Source organism: Pararge aegeria, chromosome 7 (assembly GCF_905163445.1).
Source record: "Pararge aegeria chromosome 7, ilParAegt1.1, whole genome shotgun sequence".
Classification (NCBI taxonomy): domain Eukaryota; kingdom Metazoa; phylum Arthropoda; class Insecta; order Lepidoptera; family Nymphalidae; genus Pararge; species Pararge aegeria.
Window position 1 is genome coordinate 7,498,147 of NC_053186.1, and position 27,285 is coordinate 7,525,431.

At 37.0% G+C, this 27,285-nt stretch overlaps 3 protein-coding genes across 5 annotated transcripts in view; 2 read left to right on the plus strand and 1 right to left on the minus strand.

The window, feature by feature from the left end:
• Positions 1-18,683, plus strand: part of LOC120624954 (GAS2-like protein 3) — a 110,043-nt gene extending 91,360 nt beyond the window's left edge. For all 3 annotated transcript variants that reach the window (XM_039891796.1, XM_039891798.1, XM_039891797.1), the window contains 7 exons: positions 11,637-11,761; positions 12,116-12,257; positions 12,758-12,959; positions 13,200-13,246; positions 13,622-13,734; positions 14,366-14,494; positions 14,761-18,683. In XM_039891796.1, the coding sequence (XP_039747730.1) occupies positions 11,637-11,761; positions 12,116-12,257; positions 12,758-12,959; positions 13,200-13,246; positions 13,622-13,734; positions 14,366-14,494; positions 14,761-15,903 (1,901 nt within the window). In that variant the 3' untranslated portion in view covers positions 15,904-18,683. The remainder of the gene's footprint in view (positions 1-11,636; positions 11,762-12,115; positions 12,258-12,757; positions 12,960-13,199; positions 13,247-13,621; positions 13,735-14,365; positions 14,495-14,760) is intronic.
• A 494-nt stretch (positions 18,684-19,177) lies between these two features.
• On the plus strand, positions 19,178-20,976 carry LOC120625442. Its single transcript, XM_039892511.1, has 2 exons — positions 19,178-19,660; positions 20,444-20,976. Exons 1-2 carry the CDS (start codon positions 19,310-19,312, stop codon positions 20,921-20,923), a joined length of 831 nt encoding a protein of 276 aa, XP_039748445.1. The 5' UTR covers positions 19,178-19,309; the 3' UTR covers positions 20,924-20,976.
• Positions 20,977-21,080: 104 nt separating this feature from the next.
• Positions 21,081-23,152, minus strand: LOC120625349. The gene is made up of 2 exons (XM_039892387.1): positions 22,536-23,152; positions 21,081-21,870 (listed from the first exon to the last, which is right to left on the minus strand). Exons 1-2 carry the CDS (start codon positions 22,980-22,982, stop codon positions 21,130-21,132), a joined length of 1,188 nt encoding a protein of 395 aa, XP_039748321.1. The 5' UTR covers positions 22,983-23,152; the 3' UTR covers positions 21,081-21,129.
• Positions 23,153-27,285: the final 4,133 nt, after the last annotated feature.

Sequence of the window (27,285 nt, forward strand, 5' to 3'; positions counted from 1 at the left end):
CTTTTTTTCTCGGAAAAATAGTAGTTCTCGCTGAATTCTTAAAAAGCTGAAATAAATGCCTATTGCGCGGGCAACGTCCAGTTTTTCGTAAAATTCAAAGAAGAAACAAATATATAAGCAGATTTCGAAACTCATTTTTATATATTGTATCGATGACGATCCCCATAAAGAAAAAAGTTATTAAAGCAATTTACTCGCAATCAATGCGATAGTTAAGTCAATTTTGTATTTATAAAGAGATTTATAAATAAAACATTATTTATTTTTTTGCGAATAAATTTTTGGAATTCATGTTTTGTTTCATATTTGAACAGTACAAGCTTGATTTAGGGCTACCAAGCGTGATTTATCTTCGTTCCTCCGTATTCTATATTAGTCTCTTTTCTATAAATATAAGTAAAATTGTATATCCTATCTTTTGGGAACCCTATATTATATTAGAACAACGATCTAGCGACATTCATGTTAGTCAAACTATTGACTTTATTACCATCATCATAGCTGCTGTAATCCGTTAGCAAGTAACTAATAAGACAATAACCCGCCGGTTTAGCGCTTGTTTACTTATTTTCACGCATCACAACGTTCGTGACAATTGTCTACGATTCTTGGATAAGAAATCGTTACTACATACTCAGGTGGGTATTTGGCGGCAACTGTTTCAAATAAAATTAGAGAGATTCATTTCGAGAAATACTAGCCATTTTTCTTGTGCTTGCAGTGGCCTAATTCTACAATGTAGATCTCATCATTAACCGATTGACGTCCACTGCTGGACATATGTAGGGAGTTCCAAAATCCACGGTCTTAAGCCTAGCCTAGGCTTGTTGTCGGTCCACCTCTTTGCGGGGCGACCAACGCTGCGTTTCCCTTGCGTCGCCATTTCAGCACCTTGGGACCGGTATATAACCTCGCCCATTGAGAATTTAGCTCCACGACTTGTTGAGATATGTCGGTAACTCTAGTCTTCTACAGATTTCTAATTTTTGGAGATATTCCTAACATCACTCTTCATCGCCCGCTGAGTGACTCTGAGCTTTACACCAATGGTTCTAGAAATACTCAAAAACACAAGCTAGTCTAAAATATTTAAAGGGTACGCCTACGAATAGTGTGTGTTGCCAGTGACGACATGCTTCTGTAACATTGTTGCGAACGATACGCCGCATTAGAATCAATTATCAGCATCAATCTCTCCATCAGAGACATCATGGAGTGAAAGAAAACTTTACCCACGTAAAGCTCAACTAATTGCAAAGTTAAATAGGCCATGGTTGTGGCACAAGCCTAAAATGACCGATCCGATGAACCAGATTCTCTCAGACTTGAAGTGCAAATGCCAAGTAAGTCAGAGGAATCCGCGTGTAAAAATCTCTGTAATACCTATATCTAGCAGTGGATGTAAGTTGAGATGATTATGAAGAACAATGAAGTATCGTTTGCCAAGAAAGAGAGTTATCAAAGTTGCCCAATCACACACTAAAGCAGCGATGTAGATCTGAGCTGTTAATCCCCTACGTCTCCTCAGAATTGAGAGGGAATCTGATGTATTGTCTAGCAATTAGTCTGTTAATGATAAATATTATGTTGTATTTACTTGAATTGACTATGGCATAAATATATGCATTATAAAATGAACCCACGCGTATGATGGCGTATAACCATTTATAAATTATTAACCACAAGCCAAATACAGTAGCCAAGAGTGGTGTCACCTCTAATTCCACAGAACAGATTAGTTAATACTAACAAACGATACGACGTAGAACGAAGATGTAGGTCATGAAATTTAGGCGTAAGTGGAGGTGAGTTGAGCATCCCACATTAAGATAAATGACCAACGTAACAGTTAGTGTAGACGACGTAATCACACCATCCTGCATCCGTTCGTGAGAAATGCCAAAACTAAATTGATAATTAACTTCTTTGATAAAATAAAAAAGAGTATTTCGGTAGTTTTGAGATTAGCGTGCGTTCAACCACTTTGGATATTCAATAGCTGTGCCCTTCGGATTCATCTGGGATAACCTCATAAGCATTTCTCCGTCCACCAGTTTTCAAGCTTTTTTCACCAGTCAAGCAATATTATTTTTTACTTATCTGGCACTACATATTTCCCAAAAGCCGCTATAATCATAACTACAAGCATACAAACTCTTAGCTTTATATGAACCGTACTTACGAACGATTTATGACCATAGTATGAGATAAGATGAAAGTACAGGAACTATTCAGCTACATCCTGATTTCTAGCACCAAATCTAAGTGCCGCTAGAAACTGCGGAAGGTGTAGCGATGAGTCATTGCGTAACAACATAATAACGTTCAGGTAGAGCCGCTTTTAATAGTGTGCATATCGGAACCCGCTTAGTGAAGACACGCAATGAATACTCAACGACCTAAGGTGCAAGCGAAGAGAGTAAGCTGCTGAACTAAAACCACCAATTTCTAACCACAGCCTAAACCCTAACCCCCAAAAGCCTTTAGCCTTACTGTCTTACTGTCTTACTGCGAGTCTTAACTTAATAACCCAGAACGATGTCTTATTTTGAAATCTGGGATGCGGGGGTGGGCAATGCCAAAAATAACTCCAGATCCACTTTTTCCAAATTCCCTTTGGATTTTTTGGACAATAATTGATTAAGAAACGAAGAGATGAACGATGTTAAATAGGGAGAAGAAGAAAAAGCGTTAAATAATAAAATCTAAAAATGAGTGTCGCCAGCCTTGCACTCACCGGCTTCGAAAATTCTTGTTACGATGATCAAGATTTTAATAAGAGATTCTTATTTTATTAGTTTCACTACCCGCGGGTGATTCCTCGCTTTATAAATACCATTTACTCATCCCCATTATCCATTTTTCGCAAACCTATTGCTTTTCGTAACGCCCAGTTAAAATAAATGGTCCTGCAAAATCGGGCATCTACAAGATGATAGCATTGTATCGTCAGTTCGTTTACATAATGTAGATGTACTACACGAGAAAACTCTCACATAATTTGCAATCTTTCTGATCAGTAATTAATTAAGGAAGCTTCATCTATCCTCTTCTTCCCCTATCATTATACTGGCTTTAATTGTATGATCCCACTCTGTAGATCCCCGAAAATGCAACCTTTACCTACTTGTATCACAGTGTACACCAGCCGCAACTTTCCGTTAACTTTCTGAAACTTGATTATTGCTGTATTTCAAAGCCAAATGGGCGTATAAGATAGATACAGAGTTAACAATCGTATCATTCTCTAAGTGGTTGAGACGACTACAAAAGGCCGAGAGCATCTAAGCCCAGTTTACATCGGTTAGATTAAATTGACACATTCATGCCGCCCGATTCAATAATTTTTGCGCCAAGTTGCCAACTCGTAGAAGATTGACAGCCGAGTGGCGCTGTGGGCAGTGACCCTGCTTCCGGAGTCCAAGGCCGTGGGTTCGATTTCCACTACTAGAAAATGTTTGTGTGATGAAAATTTATATTTTACAGTGACTGGGTGTTTATCTGTATATTATAAGAAATTATGTATCTAATATTCATCAGCAATCTTAGTACCCGTATCACAAGCCATGTTTACTTTGGGGCTAGATGGCAATGTGTATATTGTCGTAGAATTTTTATTTATTTAACTAGTCATCTTCATACGTAATTTTTATAAAGATTATTAGTTAAATAAATTGACATAGGCAAATGTTGTAAAGAGTTTAGGTACAGCTGACTAAAGTTACTAAATAGTGGAGCTGGAACCGCTGCGCGTTATAGTTTGTGCTGGTTTCCGAACAGGTTCAGGTATCATAATAATTTCGAACAAGAGTTCCGTTGCTTCCCGTCCTGCCACTTTGCATTGACACAATTTGCAACGATGTGGGCACATGAACCGTTATTAGATGCTAAATACTATAATTATTACTGTGATTTATTCCTTAGGTACTTGTTTGTAATTAATCTATGTCTGCGAATAACACGTTTGGAAATTTGTATCTTAAGTTTAAGGTAATGTATTACCATTATCTAACTTCAAGAGAAAAAAATGTATATAAGTAGCTTTCATTAGATTCTATAGGTCTATCAGAGAAAAGAGGGAAGACTTTGGCTAATTAGTAACAAGGTTTAAAGGCTAACTAGTACAAGTATTTCAAGTAAGCTTAATCTACATTTTTGAATCGTCAAGTTTCGTTTGTAACGACTCTACAACCGATCTGAAGGCAGACTCTGCAACGTTTTCATCTGCACCCCTATTCCTCTTGATTTGTCTTTATATACTCAAAATAGTTATCTAAAAATATTTTCGACATGTTGTGGTAAGATAGTACATATCCACTCGCCTTGATTGCATCTACGAGCACGCCCTTGTGTTTTATTTGGGAATGTATGCAGGCATTGAGGCTGGATATACGAGCTGCAATTATTTGTAAAAAAATCCGAGTACCAAGCGACCGGTTATATAAAACTGAATAGCATCCCGTCTATGAGATTTAACTCAAGCATAGAGATGATCTTTAAGTACTGTTCAAATATTTTGACCTCTTCCTTCGTGTCTTTAAGATCACTTTGACCCTTATCAATAACACCTGGTATAAAAAGTTAACAGTTGTTGTTGCAGAATACCAGAGCCTGCCACCCAGAATAGGGTATGTCGCTAAAAAGAGAGGATGCACGCCATCATACTTTAGTCCTTACTGCTGTCAATGAACATCTACAGTACGTGCCCGTTTCCTCAACATGTTTTTTCTCCTCTATAAATCACATAATAAATTGTTTCTTAGTAAAAGTAACGCAAACGCACACACGTCAATATTATTAAGGTGCATCTGAATTTGGTAGTGAATACACACTCTCTAGATCACGACTTGCACGTTGTCCTATCTATCCCTAAATAATGTTTAACGTCTTCGTATGCCGGGATACTTGCTAGGCGCAGTGAAGCTGCGAGGGCGGCTCGCTTTGAACATAAAGTCAAGGTGAAAAGAAACTGCAGCACGGTAATTACTTTTCTGGGCCGTTACGCGTGTGGCATTATACTCTCCGACATTCAATGGTTGTGTGTAACCGGGTGGATATAGGTGTGTTAACAAGCTTTACTTTAACCAGGTAATTATTACCAGGTTAAAGCTTTTTGTGGCAGTGGAGTACGAGCACTATCGTCATGCTTATTTCTTCCGCCCAGCAGAATTGTTGTGTTCCTGTCCGAAGGGCGTTGGTGTTAATTACACGCTCAACTTAACTCAGGCTTAACTCCTATACACCTCAGGTAGATAGGTTGATAGACACAGTACAACTAGATAGCAATTTTATTTACAATTTTTCTATATGTTTATGTGGTGTACAATAAAAGTGTATACATTCATTGATCATTCATTCATTCATAGCAAACCATTTTGATCGGTTGAAATCTATTTCGATTAGATAGAGCGCGACTAAATGAACATCTGAAAAAAAAATAATAAAGCAAAATTAATGCACTGCTTTTAGGAGTCTGATAAGGTAATAGAATTCTTTATTAAAAGTCGGTTCCTGTTATTATCACTAACAATCCTTAAAGCCTACCAACCCGCATTGGAGCAGTGTGGGCGATCTATGCTCTATAACCGTTCTAAAAGAGGGGTCTGTGCCCAGCAGTGGGACATTAATAGGCTGATGATGATGATGATAATGGTACATTAGGTATACTCACCATCAGTTACCACGCTGTCATTTATCGATGGCGAGGCTGAAGGCAAGGTGGTCTTGAAATATGCAATAAATATTCCTCAGACGGGTCGCGGCTCGACACCGACGTGTTTATCTCAGGCGTCGATTTATCAACCTTTTTATACAATTTATTTACTCTTAATCTCGATCGCTATCGTACACGTCTGTGAGGAATGTTCAATTAATAATATAGAACATGAAATATGAATATTTATACTTTGATATTATCTCCCAATGATCGGCGTGGAACGATCGATTAGGCTCGATTTAAATGACAGTCAAGGTCTCGTTAAGGGCCTGCCTAGCTTATTTATGCGTTAATCTATAAATAGATCTAGATCTACAACGGTTGTGATATTTACATATCTAAAGAGGTATTTTATCTTAATTAGCTTTTATAGTTTATCTTCGATTAGAAACGATTCGAGTTTATAAGATGGAATAGAATAAAAAGCCGAAGATCTTGTCTGGAATAAATAAACCGATTACGAGTGAGTTGGACTCTCGCACGAAGTTGCTGAAAAGAACGATTCAAGTATTTTCAAGTTTATTTTATTTTTATTATTTCTGTCCGTATAATACATACTTTGCAAATATTTGAACTCTGTACTAAATTCGGTTCATGATATACAGCCTGGTGGCAGATGGACAGACGGACGGGCGGACGGATGAACGTACAGCGGAGGTTTAGGACTAGGGTTCCGTTGTCACCATCCTTCTCTAAAAAATACTGCTTCTTAATATTATTAATATATCAAGGAGCGGTATTTTTTACCAGTCTCCAAATTTAATTGGGTATAATAAGTACTTACCTCTATTTATTGAAAATTCTGAAAAAAGCAATATTTGCGAACAAAGACGAGCAACACGCAGAATTAAAAACACTTATATTCTTGCATGTGGAAAACTCAAAACACCACCCTTTCTAAGCATCTAATCTACTGTCGATATTTTTTTAGCTACTAAATAGTCAATTCACGGCCACACACCCACACTTTTGACGGCCGACTGGCGCAGTGGGCAGCGACTCTGCTTTTCGAGCCCAAGGCCGTGGGTTCGATTCCCACAACTGGAAAATATTTATGTGATGAACATATATGTTTATCTGAATATTATAAGTATTTATGTATATTATTCATAGAAATATTCATCAGTCATCTTAGTACCCATAACACAAGCTACGCTTACTTTGGGGCTAGATGTATGGTCGCTGTGTGTATGGTCGTAGTATATTTATTTATTATTGTTATTAATTATTTATTAATTGAGTCAGTCGGTTTTGTGCAAATTCAATATTCACAAATATATATATCTGTAGGACATAAATTGTGGACTAACCTATTTATGGTTAAAATTAATGTTATTTCATTTTAGGCTGTGGGCCAAAGATGTTCATTTTTGTGAATATACTATTTATCATTAATGAGCCCCTTCATATGCACAGGAAGACCCGATGTAAACCCGAAGACCTCGTTCGGTCACAATAAAAATACCTCTTACTTATTTATATAATCTTCTCTTATCCAAGAAAGGACAAAAATGTAAAGAGATCGCCCATGTAACCAGCCTCGTTACATCACATATCGCAACTCGTTCTTCACCTTGCTGGTGCAGTTTTTAAGGCTTTTAATTGATCGGCCGCTAACTGACGTGCGCGGCAGTTTGACTGGATTTTGGAAAAGTGATCGACCTTCCACATAATCGATACTGCCGATAATACTGATACATTTCGCAATATCGACATTGAAACTTCATCTTAATATGTTTATACTTATTATGATGTATAATTATATACCTACTTATATATATTATTACCTACCTTTACGAAGGATATATAAAGCAATTTCGTCTACATATTATCTTGTTTTCTTTTTTGCGTACTTTCATAGTGTAATATGGTACGAGTTCTTGTCGTGCGACAAAGCAGCTGTTATATTTTTAATTATAGAAAAAGTTAAACGGTCAATTAAAAAACACAGATAACTCGAAAACTTGCGAGAAAATTTAAGAAAAATGGTTTACTTACAATCGCTTAGCAATGTATTAAAAATAATACAATATTTATATAACATGGGGCTTTATAAGCAAATTCGTAGATATAAATAATCGACTCACAAGAAATAGGCATAAATTAGTGTAATCTGTACCTATATCTTATACAAAAGGTATATAAATAAATTGTGGAATGGAGTTTTGACAATGTGACAATGCTTCTGTTGAAAAAGCGCAACAGCTTTCTACTGCTAATGTTGTCTGTGCTGAATTTGCCTTCTGAACTAGACTTGGAGTTCATATAAATCCTATTTGAAATAAATTAATTTATAATTCAATTCTATCCAACAGCTAACCTTGGAGCTTAGACCCACAACGCAGCTCCAATAGTATCCAATTCCAATAATATTGTATTATTGACTTTAAGTAAAACTATATTTTTCGGTTCTTTTGTTTCAACATAAAAATTATAAAAAATATTTTAGGGTGAGAATTCAGATCTGCATATAGATATAGCTTTATTTCTTTTGTAATGTTAGGTTGTAGATTTAACCTATGTTAACTCGCTTGCAAACTGCGGGTCATTTACGTGGACACGAGCAGACCTGCAAAGCTTTTTCCAGTTTGAGTTTCTTAACCCTAAAAAGAATGAATGGCTTTAAAAATAGCCGTGCCCTTGCATATGGAATGCATATTAGCGACGCGGGAGTGGCACAGCATGCCGGGCGCGGCGGGCAGCTTGGGTAAAGGGGTGCCGGGCGCGGTATAATACATTAAAAAATAATACAACGTGCCAACACCATTACAATATAGATTTTTTCGGGCCGTTATATAAATCCTTACAATAAATCCTAATACAGTTTGGTGATTTTTTTGATTATTAGGTCAAAAACCTGAAATTTAAATAATTAGTTTTTTTTAAGAGCATAGACTTCAGTTCAGAAAAAAATTCATCTAAATTTACCCCTAAAGGGGTAAAACAGGGGTTGGAAGTTTGTTTGAAAGTCCTATATTGTCCAGGTTACAGACACGTATACTCTTAATGAGTTTTTTGGTACCTTCAAAGGATGGTAAAATAGGGGAAAAGTTTTAGCTACATCTATCATCTACTCCAAATCTAACCCTAAAGAGGTAAAACATGGGTTGGAAATTTGTATTTATAAGAGTCCTATGTTTTCGAAGTTAGAATAACCGAAATTCTATTCTCGTAATAGTAATAAGAGATGAAAAAAAAAATTCCGGCTTCTAATAGTTTAAGTTTTCATCTCTCTGACGACCCGAATCAACCTTGTATAGCTATAGAAACGTCATGTAGCCCCGAGGTATGAGGTGCACGCGGTGCCTCGCTATTTGCAATCAATAATTCATGAGCATCGGAGACTATGAGACCCGCGCGACGCCGGGGGCAAGCCTCTATACTAGCTCATATATAGAGAGAGTTGAGCGACCGAACATATACTGCCTACATACATTATTTTAGCATTGAATCCTACATGTTATCCTTACTAAAATTATAACATGTTTGATGTTTGTTGAGATTGGTTTTTGCAAAGAGATTATATGGGCTCTGAATTCAAGTATTTTTATACTACAGGCTACTTACTTATTATCCCAGAAAAAATATGATTGTAATAGGATCAGCGCTATTAATTAAGCACTTCTTCATGCGGGAATGGCTGAACGGAATTCTAAAAAAAGTAACTAAGGCATCTTAACAGGTCTTGGAATAATATAAAGGCTAGATATATTTTATTCCACTAATTTTCCGGAAGCCCTATAGTCTACCGTAACAAAGTATACTTATATTATAAATCACACGAAGCCGAAGTCAGTCTAGTATAAAATATTTTTATTTTCACACTTACTAGCATATCATAAAGCTTTAATAATAATTAAATACTGCTCTTTAATCTTTTTTCCGGTTTAATTAGAGAAAGTAAATCTATTTTATGATTTTTCAAAGCACTGCATTTGCGCTGCTCCTGTTTCTACCACACGCATAAATCACCAACAATCCGGATCGGCAGCGGCCACGGGAGCACTAACGCGTAACGTAACGTCACTTTTAGCAAGTAACGCTCATACTCATACTGTTATTTAACGGGCTGGGCTTCGATTATATTTATTTCGGTCCGAGCTGAGCTTACATTGAAGCACTGAATTTATGTTAAAATAGTGTACAAACTTAGTGTTTTCATGCCCGTTTTCACTTAACCTAGAAATCGCTTTAATCGGATGCCTAGTGATTTGGGTGATTCTTAGAGTAAAATAACGTTTCACGAACTGATGTGATGTTAAAAAAAAATACGTGCAGGTCGAATTTGAATGAGGATAATTCTTTGGTGGCCGAATACCGCAGTGTGCAGCGATTCCCACAACTAAAAAATATTTGTGTGATAAACATAATTGTTTTTCAGTGTCTGGGGGTTTATCTGTATATTATAAGTATTTATGTGTAGGTATTATTAACATAACATAACACAAGCTACGCTTACTTTGGGGCTAGATGGCGATGTCGTAGTATATTTATTAATTTATTTTTATTTTGTCTTTTATTTCTAGGTACTATCAAACCATTTCATTAAAAACTTTATAAATGTACCAGTAATACTTAGTTTTGTCGAATGGTCTAGAGAAAGTTTTATTTGGTGGTACACTGCAGCTGTGCCTAGTTACCACCGACCATTAAAGAAGTGCCGCCAAGTGATGTAGCATTCCGGTATTATACCATGTAGAAACCGAGGGTTATGGGTTTAATTTAACTGCCATAATAACAGGTTAGCCCGCTACTATCTTAGAGTGCAATCCACTTACAACCAGATGAGATTGCAGTCAAGGTCTAATTTGTACCTATTAAAATATATATATATATATATACAGACATACAAATTATACAAGAGCTATAATAGTTACAACTACTACTGAATACATAATGTATCGGTATTAGTCGTAAACACTGACTCTTTACGACCGTTTGTATTTGCAGTTTGCAATCATTACCGATAACAAATGTTATTTATCACCCGATGAGTGTACAGCCTAATCTATAAATAATGACGCTAAATCATGAGTGGATTAGAATAATATATTATCTAGAATCGTATTTCGCCACCGCGCACAATCAAGGTTAATCATAAACAGAAAGCATAAATTCGCATAATTTTTTGTCAATAAAGGATTTCAACTGAGATGTATATAATAGTGCGTCTTTGGCCTCTCACGCCGTAAGTGTTATGTATTCTCTCTTTGTATGTCTGCGTGAGCGATAAGATGACATTCATCATCCAGGATCAAAGGGATAGACAAATTATAATGCGGTTTGCGCATTACCAGTGCGCGCGCGATTGCGTTTAAGAATCTGGACAGACGTCCAGATTCTTAAACATTGTTGAATGCTACTATTGTTGAACCCACAATGGGACGATTTAAAAGTGTAGTAGGTACCTACTTTTTTTTTTTTTTTCTTCTTTTATCCTTATTTCGATGCGGTTTTTTTGGTCACTTAGGTTTTACCTCAGAGTAGGTTTTAAATATTGTTTCAAAGTCATCCTCACCGGTTGCTAACATGGGCAGGAGACGTTTTCTCCACGGATAATGGACAAAATGTTTAACGTCTCCCGTGATTTTATCCATTCGGAGAGCATGGACGCACGTTAAATTGAACTAGGTGAAAGTCTCCTTTTCCCAGTTGCCAAGCTTTGGCGGTAATTAAATTTTATTCCTTATCAGCGTTCAGTGCCGGAAGCCGTTCTGAAGCCGCTACGATGGTTGTGTTTCGTCATAGGTTTTATTTTTAAATTTTATTTGGAAGGTTCCATAAAAACGAACTTTACATTATTTTGAATTTAGGTTAGTTTTTTCCTCCTCAATTTTAGCCAAGCCATTCCTAAGCACTTGGCGCCTTGCCTTCAAAAGTCTCGATATGACGTGTCATCGTGTGTTTTCCTTGTCCACAGGCATCACGTACCTATCGGGTGAGAATTTCCTGGACGCGTTAGACAATGGCGCTGAGCTGTGCCAACTGGCCGTGGTAATCCACGAGCGGGCGCGAGAGTCTCTGGACCAGGGACTCATTGTGGGGGTAAGTGAACTGACAACATACCCACGATCATACGAATCGAACGAGAAGGTCTTATCCAACTTTTGGGAAGGCTTCACCTCTATTGGCTCTCGGAGGGCCGATAGAAGTTGGAGTTCCAAGGTGGTAAATACCGCATCGGAAATCATAGAACGGAAGATATCACACATGTCCCAAAAAGTGGACATTTAAATTTATTACTCCAGCTTAATTTCTTATGAGATTGATGGATTTACTCATCAATCAATAAGCATATTTTAATCGCATCCAGAAGATAATCTATATATATATTATCTGGGCACTGTATACAGTTGAAGTCCTCTTGGAAGCCGATAAAGCATGTGGCTTCATTTGCAGCCGGTGCCCGCAATCCGCGGTCGTTGCTGGCAGCGTGCCGCGCGACGCAGTTTCTTCTCTCGGGACAACGCCGAGAACTTTATAACCTTCTGCCGCGAGCTCGGCGTGCATGAGAACTTGCTGTTTGAGAGTGATGACCTTGGTACGTACTATTATCCAAAGTAATATTATAAATGCACAGTGTGTCTATTTGTTACATATTATGTACGGCTCTACCACTGCACTGATCTTGACAAAATTTGACACATGGATAGCTTGCATCCTGAAGACAGATAGGAGTAGGATAAGGGCTTCTTGCATCCTAGACACAGATAGGACTAGGACTTTGAAATAAGCACCCGGGGGTAATGAGAGCGGGTTTTGAAAATGGAATCTTCATGGAATATTTCAAACGCAGCGGTTCTCGTAGGGTGTGTACACTGAAACAGTTAGTAAGTATTCTTTGGAAGTAATAGAGGAAGAAGGAATATTTTAAATGAGCCTGGTGCAGTGACAAGCGTACGAAACATTATTTACTAACCCCATAAATACCCTATTGGTTCTGCAGCACAATGCCCTTCTTAGATCATAGTAAAAATGAAACTTATAAATTGTCACATATCATGCATTCTTACCGTTTTTATTGGTATGTTCTTTATCCAGTGTTACACAACCAGCCCCGCCAAGTGATCCTGTGCCTTCTAGAAGTAGCCCGACTTGCCACGAAGTTCAATGTGGAGCCTCCAGGACTGGTGCAGTTGGAAAAGGAGATCGCGTTAGAGGAGCGAGACTCCGGCCTAGACTCTGCTATGTCTGGTGCTGCGTGGCAGTTCAGAGATAATTCACCCTCACCTATCAGAGAAAAGTAAGTCAAATCGTGAAAAGATGTTCACTTCTTTGTCAAGAAGCTTTAGAGTGACTTCCGCGTTGTTACACGTAGCATTGGTTACGAACTAGTAAGTCTTATCTCAACTTTTGGGAAGGCTTCACCTCTATTGGTAACTGTGCTAAAGGCTCTCGGCTTTAGAGTAAATTCCGCGTTGTTACACGTAGCATTGGTTGTTTAAATATCGTGTATTTTTACTTAAATCGAATTTATTTTCAGATCTAAATCAGAAGCTTTAACATCCTCGCCAGATGATCCAAATGAAAGTAAGTCTTTGACGATTTTTTTTCCTGTTAATTTTATCCTTATTAGTTAGTTACTGTTCAATGAACATCCACTCTTCCGATACGATGCCACTACTAGCGGTTAGCGCCTTTTTTTCGACCGCAATCTACCAAGTAATCATTATACTTAGATACTTATCACGCTCAAGCGTTAACCTATTATAAAAAAAAGGAATTTAATATCCATAGGTTTATCAACTGTGCATTGACGCCAGAATAAAATTGCTCAAAGATTTAACTAAACCTGAAGTTAACATACATTGTCTAGATCACCTTTTTGGCGTAAACTAATAATTTTAATTAACACGCTTATAACAGCTGAATTTTAGTAAACAGGTTTACTTAACCATATTTTAGGCCAGCAGTCAGTTCCAGACAACGTGGACCTAGAAAGCACCAAGTCTGGGGGTACGGATAGCAGCACAGACACCGATGTTCCTCTCAAACCCACCAACGAACTGGATAAAAGGGTAAGGGGTTCGATTAGTAAGCGTCATTTAGCTTCTACCTTAGCTACTTCTACAGGTTTTAATTAAGTGAACAAGAATGAGAATATAAGTGAAAAAAAAATCAAAGGTGTAGTGTAGCCAAGGAGGCAGGGATAGTCAGGCTAAGTTCTACATATTTCTAGCAGCAGGCATGCACAATCGATGGTTAAGAACGAGAAGATAAAGCAGATAAAAAAGTATGAATACATCAGGTTTAAACATTTAAAAGTTAAAAAAACTGTAAGATTAATATTCTGGGAGTTCATATTACAAAACATAAAAAACAGTTCCTCGTACTTTTATGTTTGAGGTTTGATAGTTTTTTTTTATATTTTTAATTGACTCACCAAGCAGATACAGTTGGTGAGAAGAAAATCGCCACAAAAAGAGCCACACTTCGCAGGGCATGTAAGGAACACGTCGTGCGTGCCGGCCTTTGTCCATGAACCTGAGGCGTAGGTGTCAACAAGGCCCTGCTGCTTTGCGGCAGAAATAAGCATGTTGATAGTACTTACCCGGACGAGCTGTCACGAAAAGCTCTACTACTACTAAAATTCTATTGTATGTCTTTATATTATTGTGTATGCTTATAGAAATTATCTGTAACTTTCAGGTTCAGCTTGTGACGCGACTGATGGAGCGTGGCTGCAACTGTGGCTCGGGCAAGTGTTCAAAGCTGCTCAAAGTGAAGAAGGTCGGTGAGGGCCGTTACAACATCGCGGGCAGGAATGTCTTCATCCGGGTACGTGCCTATTTACAATTACCTGCTGCACAAGTTCGTTGAGCTCCAATGCCCAACAACTTCCTTGTCCTCTGTCTAAGTTATCCCAATGAAGGATATTGCAGTTGAGCTTGAAATTATTAAAAAAAAAAACCCATGTTAAACCGCAGCATTTTTTTCAACAGGATGGAATAAACTAGCGTGTAGTATAGTGATGATACAGTCTAAGATGGTAGCGGGCTAAAAGCGGGCTCCTCATTGATTTATCTTGCTCTTTCTTTTTTCAGTTGCTGAAAGGTCGCCACATGATGGTCCGCGTAGGAGGCGGCTGGGATACACTAGAGCACTTCTTGTCGCGCCATGAGCCCTGCCAGGTGCGCCTCGTCACTCAAGGCCGCCGGGACGTCCTTCCCGTTAATCTGCCGCCCACCTCCCCCCGCACTTCACCTTCCCCAGCTAGTAGCAAGACTTCCTTGACCAAGGAGCCATCATCAACTGGCAAAACTTCACCCTCACCTGCCAGTAGCAAGGTTTCCTTAAATAAAGAGTCTTCAATGGCTGGTACCGTATCACCAGTAGATAGCAAAGCTTCTTCTATAAGTGGCAAAAACTCTCCAGAGCCTGGAGTTAAATCTCGTAAAGCTGGTGCTTTTTCAACTAAGGAGTCTCCAAGGCCCGGCACAATATCACCAGTAGACAGCAAAGCTTCTTCGTTAAGCGGTAAAATTTCTCCAGATCTTGCGGTGAACGTAAAATCTCGCAAAACTAGTGGAAAGAGTTCTCCTTTACGCACTTCAACACCAATCAAACCATCACTCAATAAAAATAGATCCGCTCTTACTTTGCCTCTCAAAGAAACGACCGATAAAACAGCTTTACGTGCAAGAAAACAATCTGCACCCGCTAGCTTCAGCACCCCAGGGACGCCTACCGGTAGGTCAACTAGAACGCCGCCAGTAGAGTTGCGCAAGTCACTCACTTCGAACGCTTTATTGAAAACGCCCAAGAAATCTCGAAGCATGAGCCTCGCAAATACACCAGAGAGAAAACCATTTTGTGGTACTGATAGGTTGAACCAAAGTAAGAAAAATAAAAGCTCGGTGCCTACCACTCCTACTGAAACGATGGCTAGAAAAACACGTAGCCAAAGCCTCGCTTCTACTCCAGTTAATGAACCTAAAAAGTCCCTAACGAACGGTTACGGCAAGAAGACTCGAAGCATGAGCTTGGCCGCACCAATTGAATTCGGAAAACCAATTCATAAAAGTGCTTCGGTTACTGCGACCGGTTTGACGCAAGCGGCCATAGAGGACAGCATCAGGCGGTCTTTAGAAGCGAGTATAGAAGATCATACGTCTCCAAAAAAGCCATTTTTGCATATCAAAGCCAAATACAGAAGTCCCCCGCCAAGGGAGGTTCCTCCCAGATAATTAGAACGCGGTTAGATTCCTCATTCCACTAGTTTATTGACATTAATATAACTGCTAGAATTATGTAAAGCTGATCGCACATTAGTAGGCGCCGCACGCAAAATATTTCTTAAATGCCTCGCACCTTTGGCAACACCGTTCACAACGCTTTATCTTTTGTACTTCAGGATCCAGATTTTCTAAGATATTGACATCGTAACTACACCGAAACAGTAGTTTGGGGTGTCGATTCGACGTCTTCTTACAAAAATGCTTTACTGTTAAGTAAAAGTATTAACGATCCAATGTCAAAACCAAATCAAGCAATACTTAAAGGGTCGTAAAAACGATGGATTTTAACACTCCATCCAAGGATCGGATGGTTTATGATTGAAATATTAAAGGTAATCAGAGCCCCGTTATGCAAAGTTCTTCGTATGATACATGTTCGGGGCTTACAAATATGCGATCAGCTTAAGTCAACGAAGAAGTTCACGGGTTTAACGCTGTGAAATATTTATGGCCCGATGTGAAAGTTCAATTACTAGAAGTTATAATTTCCTAGTAATTGTTTAGTTAAGCTTTGTTAGTTAAGTTAAGTCATCTTTAGCAATCTCGTATATATCATCTATTATTTTACTTAGTGAGTAGATGCAATTATTATACATCCAGCATTCATCAAATACTCCAGGAATCTTATCCTCTGTCACATTCAAATCGGATCGTGCAATTTATGACGTCAACTTTGATAGTCTTTGATGTCACAAAAAACATTTAACACGCGATTTCGATTGAAATGTCATTGAGAGTGAGAACCAAGCTATGGAGGGACTAGTCATAATGAATTTCGTATGTAAATTGTAATTATATAATTAATTAATAATGTTAATGTAATTTAATCATGATGATAATTTAATTCACTTCCATTTTGCAATAATTATTTCATTTATTGTTTTTATAATTTATTTAAGAATTGATTAATTTTCATGTTTTTGTTTAATTTAAAAATGTGTGTTGGTACCATTACGCGTTGTATATGTTTGTATTATCTTAAGTTTTGACAGATATGATCGAGGCGTTGTCTTTTTATTTCAATCTACTACTATTATTATGGATAAATTACAGGTTATATTCAAAGCCACTTAATATCGCTTTTATGCTTAAGTATTATATTTGAAATTGTAGTAGGATTGCTTAATTATAACACGCAGACTACAGGAAAAAGATGGACTCTAAGCGTTCTGCGCTGCATCGAGAAGATTCCAATGTTATGCATAAATCGGTGCAGTCAAATTTTAAACAAATAGTACCTACAATAATATAATAATAACAATAAAAAAAAATCTTTATTGATCAAAAAGTAGAAGAACCGTTTACAATTCCATTGTAAATAGATTTTTTACTGTGCACCTTGCACAGTAAAATATGAAGGCAATATTAGTGCTTTGGCACTTGTACTAGGGAGGCCTGTATCACGAGTGCCGTAAACAATGAGTTCGTTGCTCGAGCTCGTCTCTGCTGAAGAAAGCAAGTACCGTTAGTGTCCATGTTTTCGTTTAGTCTGTGTAATAGTTAATACCTAATGTAATTTGTAACGAACTGTGGCTTAAGTACACTAGTGACCTCAGCGGGTACAAAGTTCAATGTCCATACATCATCTATTTTGGTACATCATTTGTCGAAAGGATAAAAAATATTTTTGCACTTAGATAGACAAGCACTAGCTAGACTCCGATAACTTAAATTTTACATAAATTTAATAGATAGGTAACGTAGACGAAAAAATCACCCCTTTAAAACTTCGCATACTTACAAAATTCCCGAGACGGAAGTTAAAAAGTTGAGTGTGTGTTTGTGGTAATGTGGAAACCGTTGTGGCAATCCCCATATTTTAAATTTTGCCAAAAAAAAAACCGGGACATCCAATAGTCTCACAATACACATAGGCACCCAATAAGACTCGAGATCGAGGTGTACAAATATGTTTAAAGAAAGGGGGAAAAATGGGAGGTTTTTTCCTGGCGCTACAGGAATTCCCCGGACAAAGACTTCACACGCAACGTGTGTGAAGTCTTTGTCCGCGTTCAAAATATATAAAAGATGTACTCAAAAAACTTTGAGCGCATCCACTATGAACCTTTAACGTTTTAGCGCCGTTTTATTATACTAATTACTTCAACTTTCGTCGTTCTAACTGCCCTCCTAGTACTAAACTTGGTCCTACAGAAGGAACAAGCAGCTGCGTGAAATTGGTTGTGATTCATTCAATCTAGCTGCAATTAATTATGTCTGAACCTACAAGTTTTCCGTTAAAAGATCAATTAGTAGGATACGTAATATAGTACGCGCGGTTCTGGAACAGTATCTCACAAATTTAACGTGAGGTCATTGTGATATGAAAAAAAGTTTCAAATTGGACGTCACGAAATAAGTAGGTACATTTTGCTGGTAGTTAGAATTTCGTAGAGAATTAAGGCTTTTGCCTTAGGTGTTAGGTACATAACGATTATCGCAGATCTTGAATCTATTGGCGTTACTTACGTACTGCTCTCGCTGCATCAGTACGAGTATTCAACCTACCTACCTATAAGAGTTTGGTGCTAGGAGGTGACGATATTTTTTCGTAAAACTCAATTGATGGTATAATATTGACATGATATCCATAATCTTCCAACCAGTGTGAACAGAGCTTAAGTAAGTCTAAGTGATATACAAACATACTGCCGTTCTGTCGTACTACAATATTGTGCCAACAGTTTATATTGTGTAAGTTTGGAAATAAACTTTTTGATATCATTGCATACGGTTGTTTTACTTTCATTCATTACTGAAGTAGATTAGGCATAGCACATCTAAGCCTTTATACCACTAGAAAATTTGTAAAACATTTTCAAATACAGAAAAACTTAGTAGGTACTTAATATTTAACGTATCACATACACGGCACCCTTAGTAAAAGATTTTCATGCTGGCAATCGCACAGACGTTTTCAAGTAACGAAACACCATACTGACAAAATAAAATAGATCTTATCGTCCTATTGTTAAAGCTCAAATTCGTCTACACTTCTTCAGGTAGCTCCCTTGGCTGAGCTGACAGGATAAGCCACTCTAAAAAGAAATTAGTAAGGTACACTTTACTTTAGAGACATTGCGTCTCGAATTTTGAAACGACTCGACGATTGCGAACTTGATTGAAGCTTGATCTTGTCCAGGCGAAGGAGTATCGATCGAACCTTGCATTGTAATGGCGCATCCACACATGCCCGGCGGCACGGCCGGCGGCATGGCCGGCGGCCGGGCCGCCGGCCATGCCGCCGGCTCATGCATCTTTTACCTGCGGCACGCGCGGCTTTTGGTGCCGGCGGCAGTTTGCTTGCGGCTTCGATACGGAGTGGTAGTGTTGTCGTATTCATTTAAATAACAAAATGACAGAATTTAACTGGGATGATAGTGCTGTACTTTTATTAATAGAAAAGTATCAAGAAAATGAACTATTGTGGAACCCAAGGCATATGGATTTCAAGAATCGCAACAAAAGAAACGATGCTGTTAGGGATATTGCTTCTGTGTTCAACATAGCATCAACAGAAATTGAGAGAAAACTGAAGAATTTATCTAGCCATTATTTTCGAGAAAAACGCAAATTTGAAGAATCTAAAAGGAGTGGATCTGGACGGGATGATGTTCAATTGCCGAAATGGTTTGCTTATAAGGCGTTATCATTTCTTAATGACAAGAATGCACCGGTACCGACTCTGAACAGCCACACACCTAGTGTAAGTACCCATCAAATTCTTATAATTACCTAAGTAGACTAGTTGGTCGACCATAATAAATTTAAAATACATATTTCATTATGCAATATTTTCGTTAATAGGGGTAGGTACAAAGTTTTTGCTTCGCGTATTAATATTTTAGATACCTACTACCTACAACCCGGTAACAATACATAATACCACGGAGCGCGGGCGAGCATACTCTCGTTTTTGACCTTATGTAGTCGGCATAACACTTACCGAAAGCGAAGTATTCGGGAATAAGCGCTCGTGAAGAGTGTACAGGGTTACTGGTGAGACATTTGCAATACTTGAGGACGTGATATATGGCCAACTAGCTGATGCCCGCGACTTCGTTCGCGTGGATTAAGTTTTTAAAATCCCTTGGGAACTCTTTGATTTTCCGGGATAAAAAGTAGCCTATGTCACTCTCCAGGACCTTAACTATCCCCATGCAAAAAATCATGTCGATCCGTAGCTCTGTTGCGGCGTGATTCAAGGACAAACCAACAAACACACTTTCGCATTTATAATATTAGTATATATTAGTATGAAGTATGAAGTATGATATGTAAGATGAAAAAAAATATATAAAGAAATAATATCAATTATTTACTGAGTAAATGTAGCTTAAACTTACATAATTATTTGTATACACTATACATACATGTTATGTTTATAAGCTTGGTTTTTATTTAATATTTACATACTGATAGGATATATTCAAAATATAGTATTGAAGCTTGTTTGCAATTATTTATAAGATTTCCTTTTTATTTTCAGTCTTCTCAAGATAATATCACTCCCCAGACTACGCTACCTTCGACAAGGACTTCACGAAAGCGAAATATAGAGAGAGAACCTGAAGTTGATGAAGCTTTGCAATTACTGAGGGAGATCACGTCTAATGCAAGGCAACGCGATGATGCTGCTATATTTGCAGACTATATAAGTAGCAAGTTGAGGAAGATGGATCATTACACGATGTGTACAGTACAACATCAAATCCAGAATATTATCTATGAAGCAGAAATGAGAATGGGTTCGATGAATTTTGATACTAGTAATACTACTCAGCCTCTTCGTTATCAAAATGTTCGTCCAGGATACTTCACCGGCCAACCTACAACGTTAGCAATGTCACCGTCGCCCTCAACTTCGCGCTCTTACTCTGTTCAATCAGACTATGAAATGCAAAATAGCCCAGATGTCAATACAAGTGACAGTCTGTTACAAGTCTTGGAAAATAATTTAACCAAATAATTTAACCGAAAATAGTGTAATAGATTAAAATAAGGTTACATATTAAAATGACGAAAAACGCAATGCCTTTACTTAAAACTAAAATAAATGTTTATATTTTCGGTTAAATTATTTTATTTTAATAAAAGCTTAAAATTATTGATACATGTTTCTGATTCCTAAATAAAACAATTATTTGAATAATCATATTTTATTTCTTTCAAACATTATATTTGATATTGCCAAGGAAGCTGACCTTGTTCCGATAGAAAATAACATTTTAGCTCATTTCTAATTACACTTGGTTCTACATTTAGAGCGATCTGCGGTATATTTTGTTGCATTTCGTTCAAAACTCCATCAGTAGTTCTTTCATTTCTCTTCATAAAATTATGCAGATGCACACAAGCCATCACGACAATTTTTGCTTTCTCATTTTGTAAACCAATGCGTGAATGCAAAATTCTGAATTTATTAGATAAAATGCCAAACGCGTCTTCTACAACCATGCGCCCGCGACTAAGTCTATAATTAAAAACCCTCTCAGGTGATCCTTTTGCATGATATCCAGAAAACGGTTTTATTATATTCTGTGAGATGGGGAAAGCATCGTCACCGATGAAATAAAAAGGTACAGGTGTATTTCTCCCTTGTAATGGAATCGCTTGTGGCAGACTTAAAGTTCCATCTCGTATCATATCAAATAAAGTTGAATTTCGTAGAACTCCACCATCAGATATTCTGCCCTGACATCCAATGTCTACGTATAAAAAGTTATAATTGGCATCGATTAAAGCTAGCAAAACAATACTGAAATATGACTTATAATTAAAAAACTCAGAACCGCTATTAGTTGGACATAGTATACGTATATGTTTCCCATCGAGGGCACCTACGCAATTAGGTACATTCCATTTCTGCATGAAACTTCGAGCCACTGATAGCCATTCTCCATGTGTATTCGGCATCTGTAAAAAAAATTGTTTGTGATATTTGTGTGTTTAGTTCTAGTTATATGTATGTAAAATGTGTGTGAAGTTCCAGGTAGGGGAGAGTGGGTAACGGTGGATCAAGGGGTACAGTGGATCGAACGCGGCCTATATAATGCGCACATTTACACGATATAGCATTTTACGTTCTATTTTGTATTGCCCTTGACTCGCTACCGGGGTGCGACGGAAAAGTAAGTATGAAAGCAAAATATTTTGAAGTTTTAAAAATGTAATGCTGCAGTTTGTAAAAAGTATTTAATATGAATCAAAAGTCACATGGCGTCATCAGATATGACTATTTTTTTTAAAGAAAGGGAAATCCTTTCTTTAAAAAAATAGTCATATCTATAAACCTGAGAAAGGTAGCCCTAAGATTGCTATGGCAGTGTGTACCTTATTGATTTTGCTCAGGCTTTATTATAAAAACACATTCTAAAAGTGTTAAATTGTGGCAATATTTAGCTCTACAAAAAAGTTGATTCACTGTTACCCATTGCACTCTCCCCTACAGTATAAAATCAAATATTATAATTGTGTCTTGTACATGCCGTAACTGTGTGAATGTATGTGGTCTGTTTTGTTTTCTAATGTAGGTGTTCAGTTTCTAACTACCTAATGTGTTACGGATATTTTGTACTTACCCTTAAATAATTGGATAATGTAGACACCAAAGTTTGACAAACATCTAGAATTATTAAAGAAATAACTTGTGGAGACACTTTAAACAGTGTACCGAGTGAAAAATAAGAGTCTCCTGTAGCCAGGTATCTCAAAGTAATTGCTAGTCGATCGGAAGCTGACACAGCATTTCTCCAGCGGGTGTCAGTTTTTGATATCATGGGTCCAGTTAAATTCAGTAATATTTCAAATTCTTCACTAGAGATCCTTAGAAAAGTGTTAAATTTCGAACGAATATTTCTTCGGTTTATGTCGTCCCTTCTAAAATCTTCAAGTATCGGGGACACATTAGGCCTATTTCGAAGACTTGGTCTGACCCAATATCTTCGTTTGATTTTGCGGTTCTTTTTATGAATAATGACATACAACACTACACTTGCGATACACGCAACTATATCATAGTCCAACATCTTTCGATTCTACGTACACGACTAATTTCAACGAAAGTCACAACACTACTGCGTAAATTGCAACCGCGACTGCAGGCCGCCGGTAAAGCCGGCGGCAAAGTCAGCGGCAAGGCGGTCTGAAAGTCGGCGGCAAACCCGGCGGCATAAGCCGGCGGCATGTGTGGATGCGCCATAAGACGCCAAAGTTTCCTTCGTGCATTACGTAGCTAAATTTTATATTAAACATCGAGGAGCACTAAAGAGGCATGCATTTTCATCACACGAATAAGGTAAGTTTTATAATTATTGCGTAAGGGCTTTAGTACCATAGACCACATCCGTACGCTGCGGTAGGTTATACAGAAGGCCGAAGAGTATAACCTGCTACTATGCGTATATTAACTAAGTATGAGAAAGCTTTTGATGTGATGGAATCATGTTCCAGTCATCAGAATCACTAAAATATTGTATGTTTCAAATGATATAAGATTCATGTATCATAGAAAATGTATTTTTTGTCGAATATTGTAGTTTTTTTTAAATAAATAAATCTGAAAAGTCTAGCATCCGCCATGACAAGTGAAACGCCGAATGACATCGTCTTTATAAACATAATTTTGTACCGTTTGAACTTCTGAAGTCGCACTCGGTATTTGCATATAACAATTATTTTGTAATTTCATATCAGTTGCTCAATAAGTTAAAATCAATAAGTTCTTGCTACGTAACAAGGACTGCCCTAGGCAGACTTCCTATGGCGTCACGAGTGGTTAGAAAATAATTTAATATTAATAATAAGCAGGCTGTGTGATTGTTTGACTTTTGCCCAACAGTGCCGCAAGGTGAGCTTCCGGACGCGAACCACATCTCCCGTACAGGTGCCAGTGCGTGCGTCCGTGACCCCGCACAAACGGCGGTACACCTACTACAATAAGATGTTCAAACCCATAGTCTATTCGCTGCCCCAACCATTTACAGTATCGCTGGTGTAGGAAACGGAGTAGGTACTATTCTTATTAAGATATCACTTGTATTGATCCATTATTTATCTCTTATTACTTAAATACATATATATTTTCCCTGGCCGGCTGCATCTCCATACCGAATTTAATTATTGTTTTTGATACTAGACTAAGCTAGATACCGCTTTATATGTCCTCTGTCCGCACCAAAAAAAAATACTTAGGTAATAAATATTACTTTTGTAAGTTTGTTGTTGCTCTTTAAGTCATTAAATGTAGTATGTTGTTTAGATTTAGATGTGTCCAAATAAAACGATATTTCGCCTAGCTTAGGTTATAGATAAATTAATAATAATACGATGATGTATCACCGTGGATCTTTGAACGTAGTGGACGTGTATAAATTTAATTTGCTCCAATGTAAATTGATTCAAATTCAAATGATAAAGAAAAATTGTACCCGGAGTGCATAAAATCATGGAGTGATTGTTAACCTACAATACAGAACAAGGGCGGACCTTAAGTAAGTCGCCATTACTATTACCTCACCTATCAGCGAGTGCGCAAGTTTTTTAGGCCTTCCCTCCTATTACGAGATTGGACCTTCTTCATACAACAGGTCACACCCACTACTAGTCATTAACTTGTGATTATCAAGCAACAGGCCACACCCCCTAACAGACAGTGACTAACAACCCTTTCGATTTATACTACCCTGGTACATTAGAAATGGATACCACACATATCGGAAAATCGGTTAATTCAAGAAAAATGCAAAGAAATTTTGCGAAGTATATTACTATTCTAGAGGATAAAATAGAAGAAGTGCAGACAGATACCCGCAAAACAAACTTTGAGATGAAAAACCTACCTAAGAAAAACAATGAAACTGAAGAGGACTTAATGGATATTGTATTAAGCCTGTCCAACAAAATTTACTGTAAAATCAAAAAATCTGATATAAGAGATATGTACAGAATTCGTTCATTAGTAATTTCAGAACAGAAGGAAAACGATGTTTAACTGTCTTTCTAGACATTAAAAAGGCGTTAAATACCGTCTCCGTCTGCTTATATAAAAACTTGAAAGAATTGGCATAAGAGGTACAGCACTGCTGTTTCTCAAAGATTATTTGCACGATGTGTTCTCGTATGCCGATGACATTGCTTTACATCATGGAACTCTGTTAAATTGATGGCTGAATCTGGCCTATTAAAAATCTCTCTTCGGCTAGTATAAAATTTTAACACTAAATAATCAAACGATATATGTTTCAAAATCAATTCAAAAACACAACCATACAATAATTTCCTTGTTTACTTAAAAAAGTAACCACAAACCAATATCTAGGTATTAAACTTAGATAGATTAGCTTCTCTTATGGCACCCTGATGTCGAATTTGTGAATGGAAGAATAAGGAAGCTTATTTACATTTTTAAAACGCTGAGACACGTTACAAATTATTAACTCAGATTATTAATAACATTGGGTCAATGCATTTGGGATATTGCATATCAACATAGGGTGCATCTTCAAAAATAAAGTTTCTAGAAGTCAAAGAGGTCAAAGATCTTTTAAACTTAACTAAAAGTTATGTTTTCCAAACCATAACTTTTAGTAAAGATCCAATATAGATATTCCATAAAGTTTGGAAAACATAACTTTTACATACATACACTTTATGTACTCTTATAACCATAGGAGTACATAAAGATATACCTTACAATACTGGAACGCACGCACGACCAACACACACACACAAACACACATATTTTAAATATCTTTGGTAAACCTTTATAACTAAAATTTCACATTTAGTAACTTTTGTATTGAGATGCGGCCGTCCAGGGTGTGACGTGGCACAGAGTTCATGACTTGCCAGGATGAACTTCAGCAGACATAATTAATGTAAGCCGATTTTCATGTTTATTTTTTTAATTTCTGTTTACTTAAGTTGGTTCATCAAGTGAATTTTTAATGCAAATTATCTTATATTTAACCAACACAACGAGTTTTTCGTATAAAAAATCAGCTTATTGGGGTACAATAAAGAAACAGTTTTGTATTAATATTAATTTAATTTGAATACCTATAAAATTATACAAAATAATTATACGTAATACTAGGAAGTATAAAATCATAGAACCAAAAGGAATGGTTTTTTTATTAATAAATGCAGGATTCTTTACACACGGCTGCACTCTCAGTGAAAATATAATTTTTACAATAAAAATCAAAATAGAGAGCGCAAGTACATTTTGTCTTTGTTTCTATGTTACAAACATAATAAAGTTATGAAGTTTGTCATTTTAACAGCTTGGTTATATTGTTTAAAACGATATGTTGTAATAGCCAATGCAATAAGTGTTATAGAGAAGTCGTTGCGCAAACATACACAGTTTGTTACACGGAAATACGTCACGTCACAGGAAACCATCGTTGCAGTGTCCCGTGGCTAATGGGCATAGTGGATTGTTACAACTGGAGGCCGCGCGCCAGTCATAAACAAATAAGCGGGTTGTGTAAAAACATTTGTAACCTGCGATTGGTTTGTCCAATGAAAGCAACTGGAAACCAATGGACAAAGTCCCATTGGTTTAATGAAAATTAAACATTTACTGCTTATTGCTGGTTAAACAAAAGTTACGTTTGTGTAGCGCCTTAAGAAGTGTGTTCTTTTATTTAAGCACGTCTGCAATCGGCTTTAAATTGTATAGAGATATCAGGAAACCTGTGCTATATTTTCCAAAATACGGACTTTACACTTAAGAAGTTACAAAGTTACTAGGAAAAATGAAACATTATGGATTGGTGAATCTGTAATTTTTCTTAGCCTTATTTTTTGGTATTTTGAACTTGTTTTTAAGTTTTACCAATCTTACTTGGTCCGATAACTGACTATTGTTTTGAATCAAGAAAGTGCCACAAACCAAAGATAACAAACCGATTATTCCTTTGTCCGGTAACCGAAGCTGCCTTTGGTTTTTCTGCACTTAAAGAACAATGGGGTTAAAATTACAGGATCTGTTTCCGAGCTCAGCTTTCTCAACTATCTAAGTTGTATTGTTTTAAAAAACCGTATATTTTTCATGGGAATTTCTAATGATTACAGAATTCTACCTATATCTAGTCAACGCTCGCACTACCAATAAGGCAGTTCATATTCTGTATTATTTATGCGTAAAGCAAAGTTCATACTCAATAAACTATTAAAACATAACTACCATGTTTTATTTACATCATTCACTTTATTTAAACATTTGATCGATTTGATTTCATTTAATATTTTCGTCGATTTTTGGTTGAATTTCAAAAGAAGCATGTTTAAAATAAGTAAATACAATTTCATATTTTTGAAGTT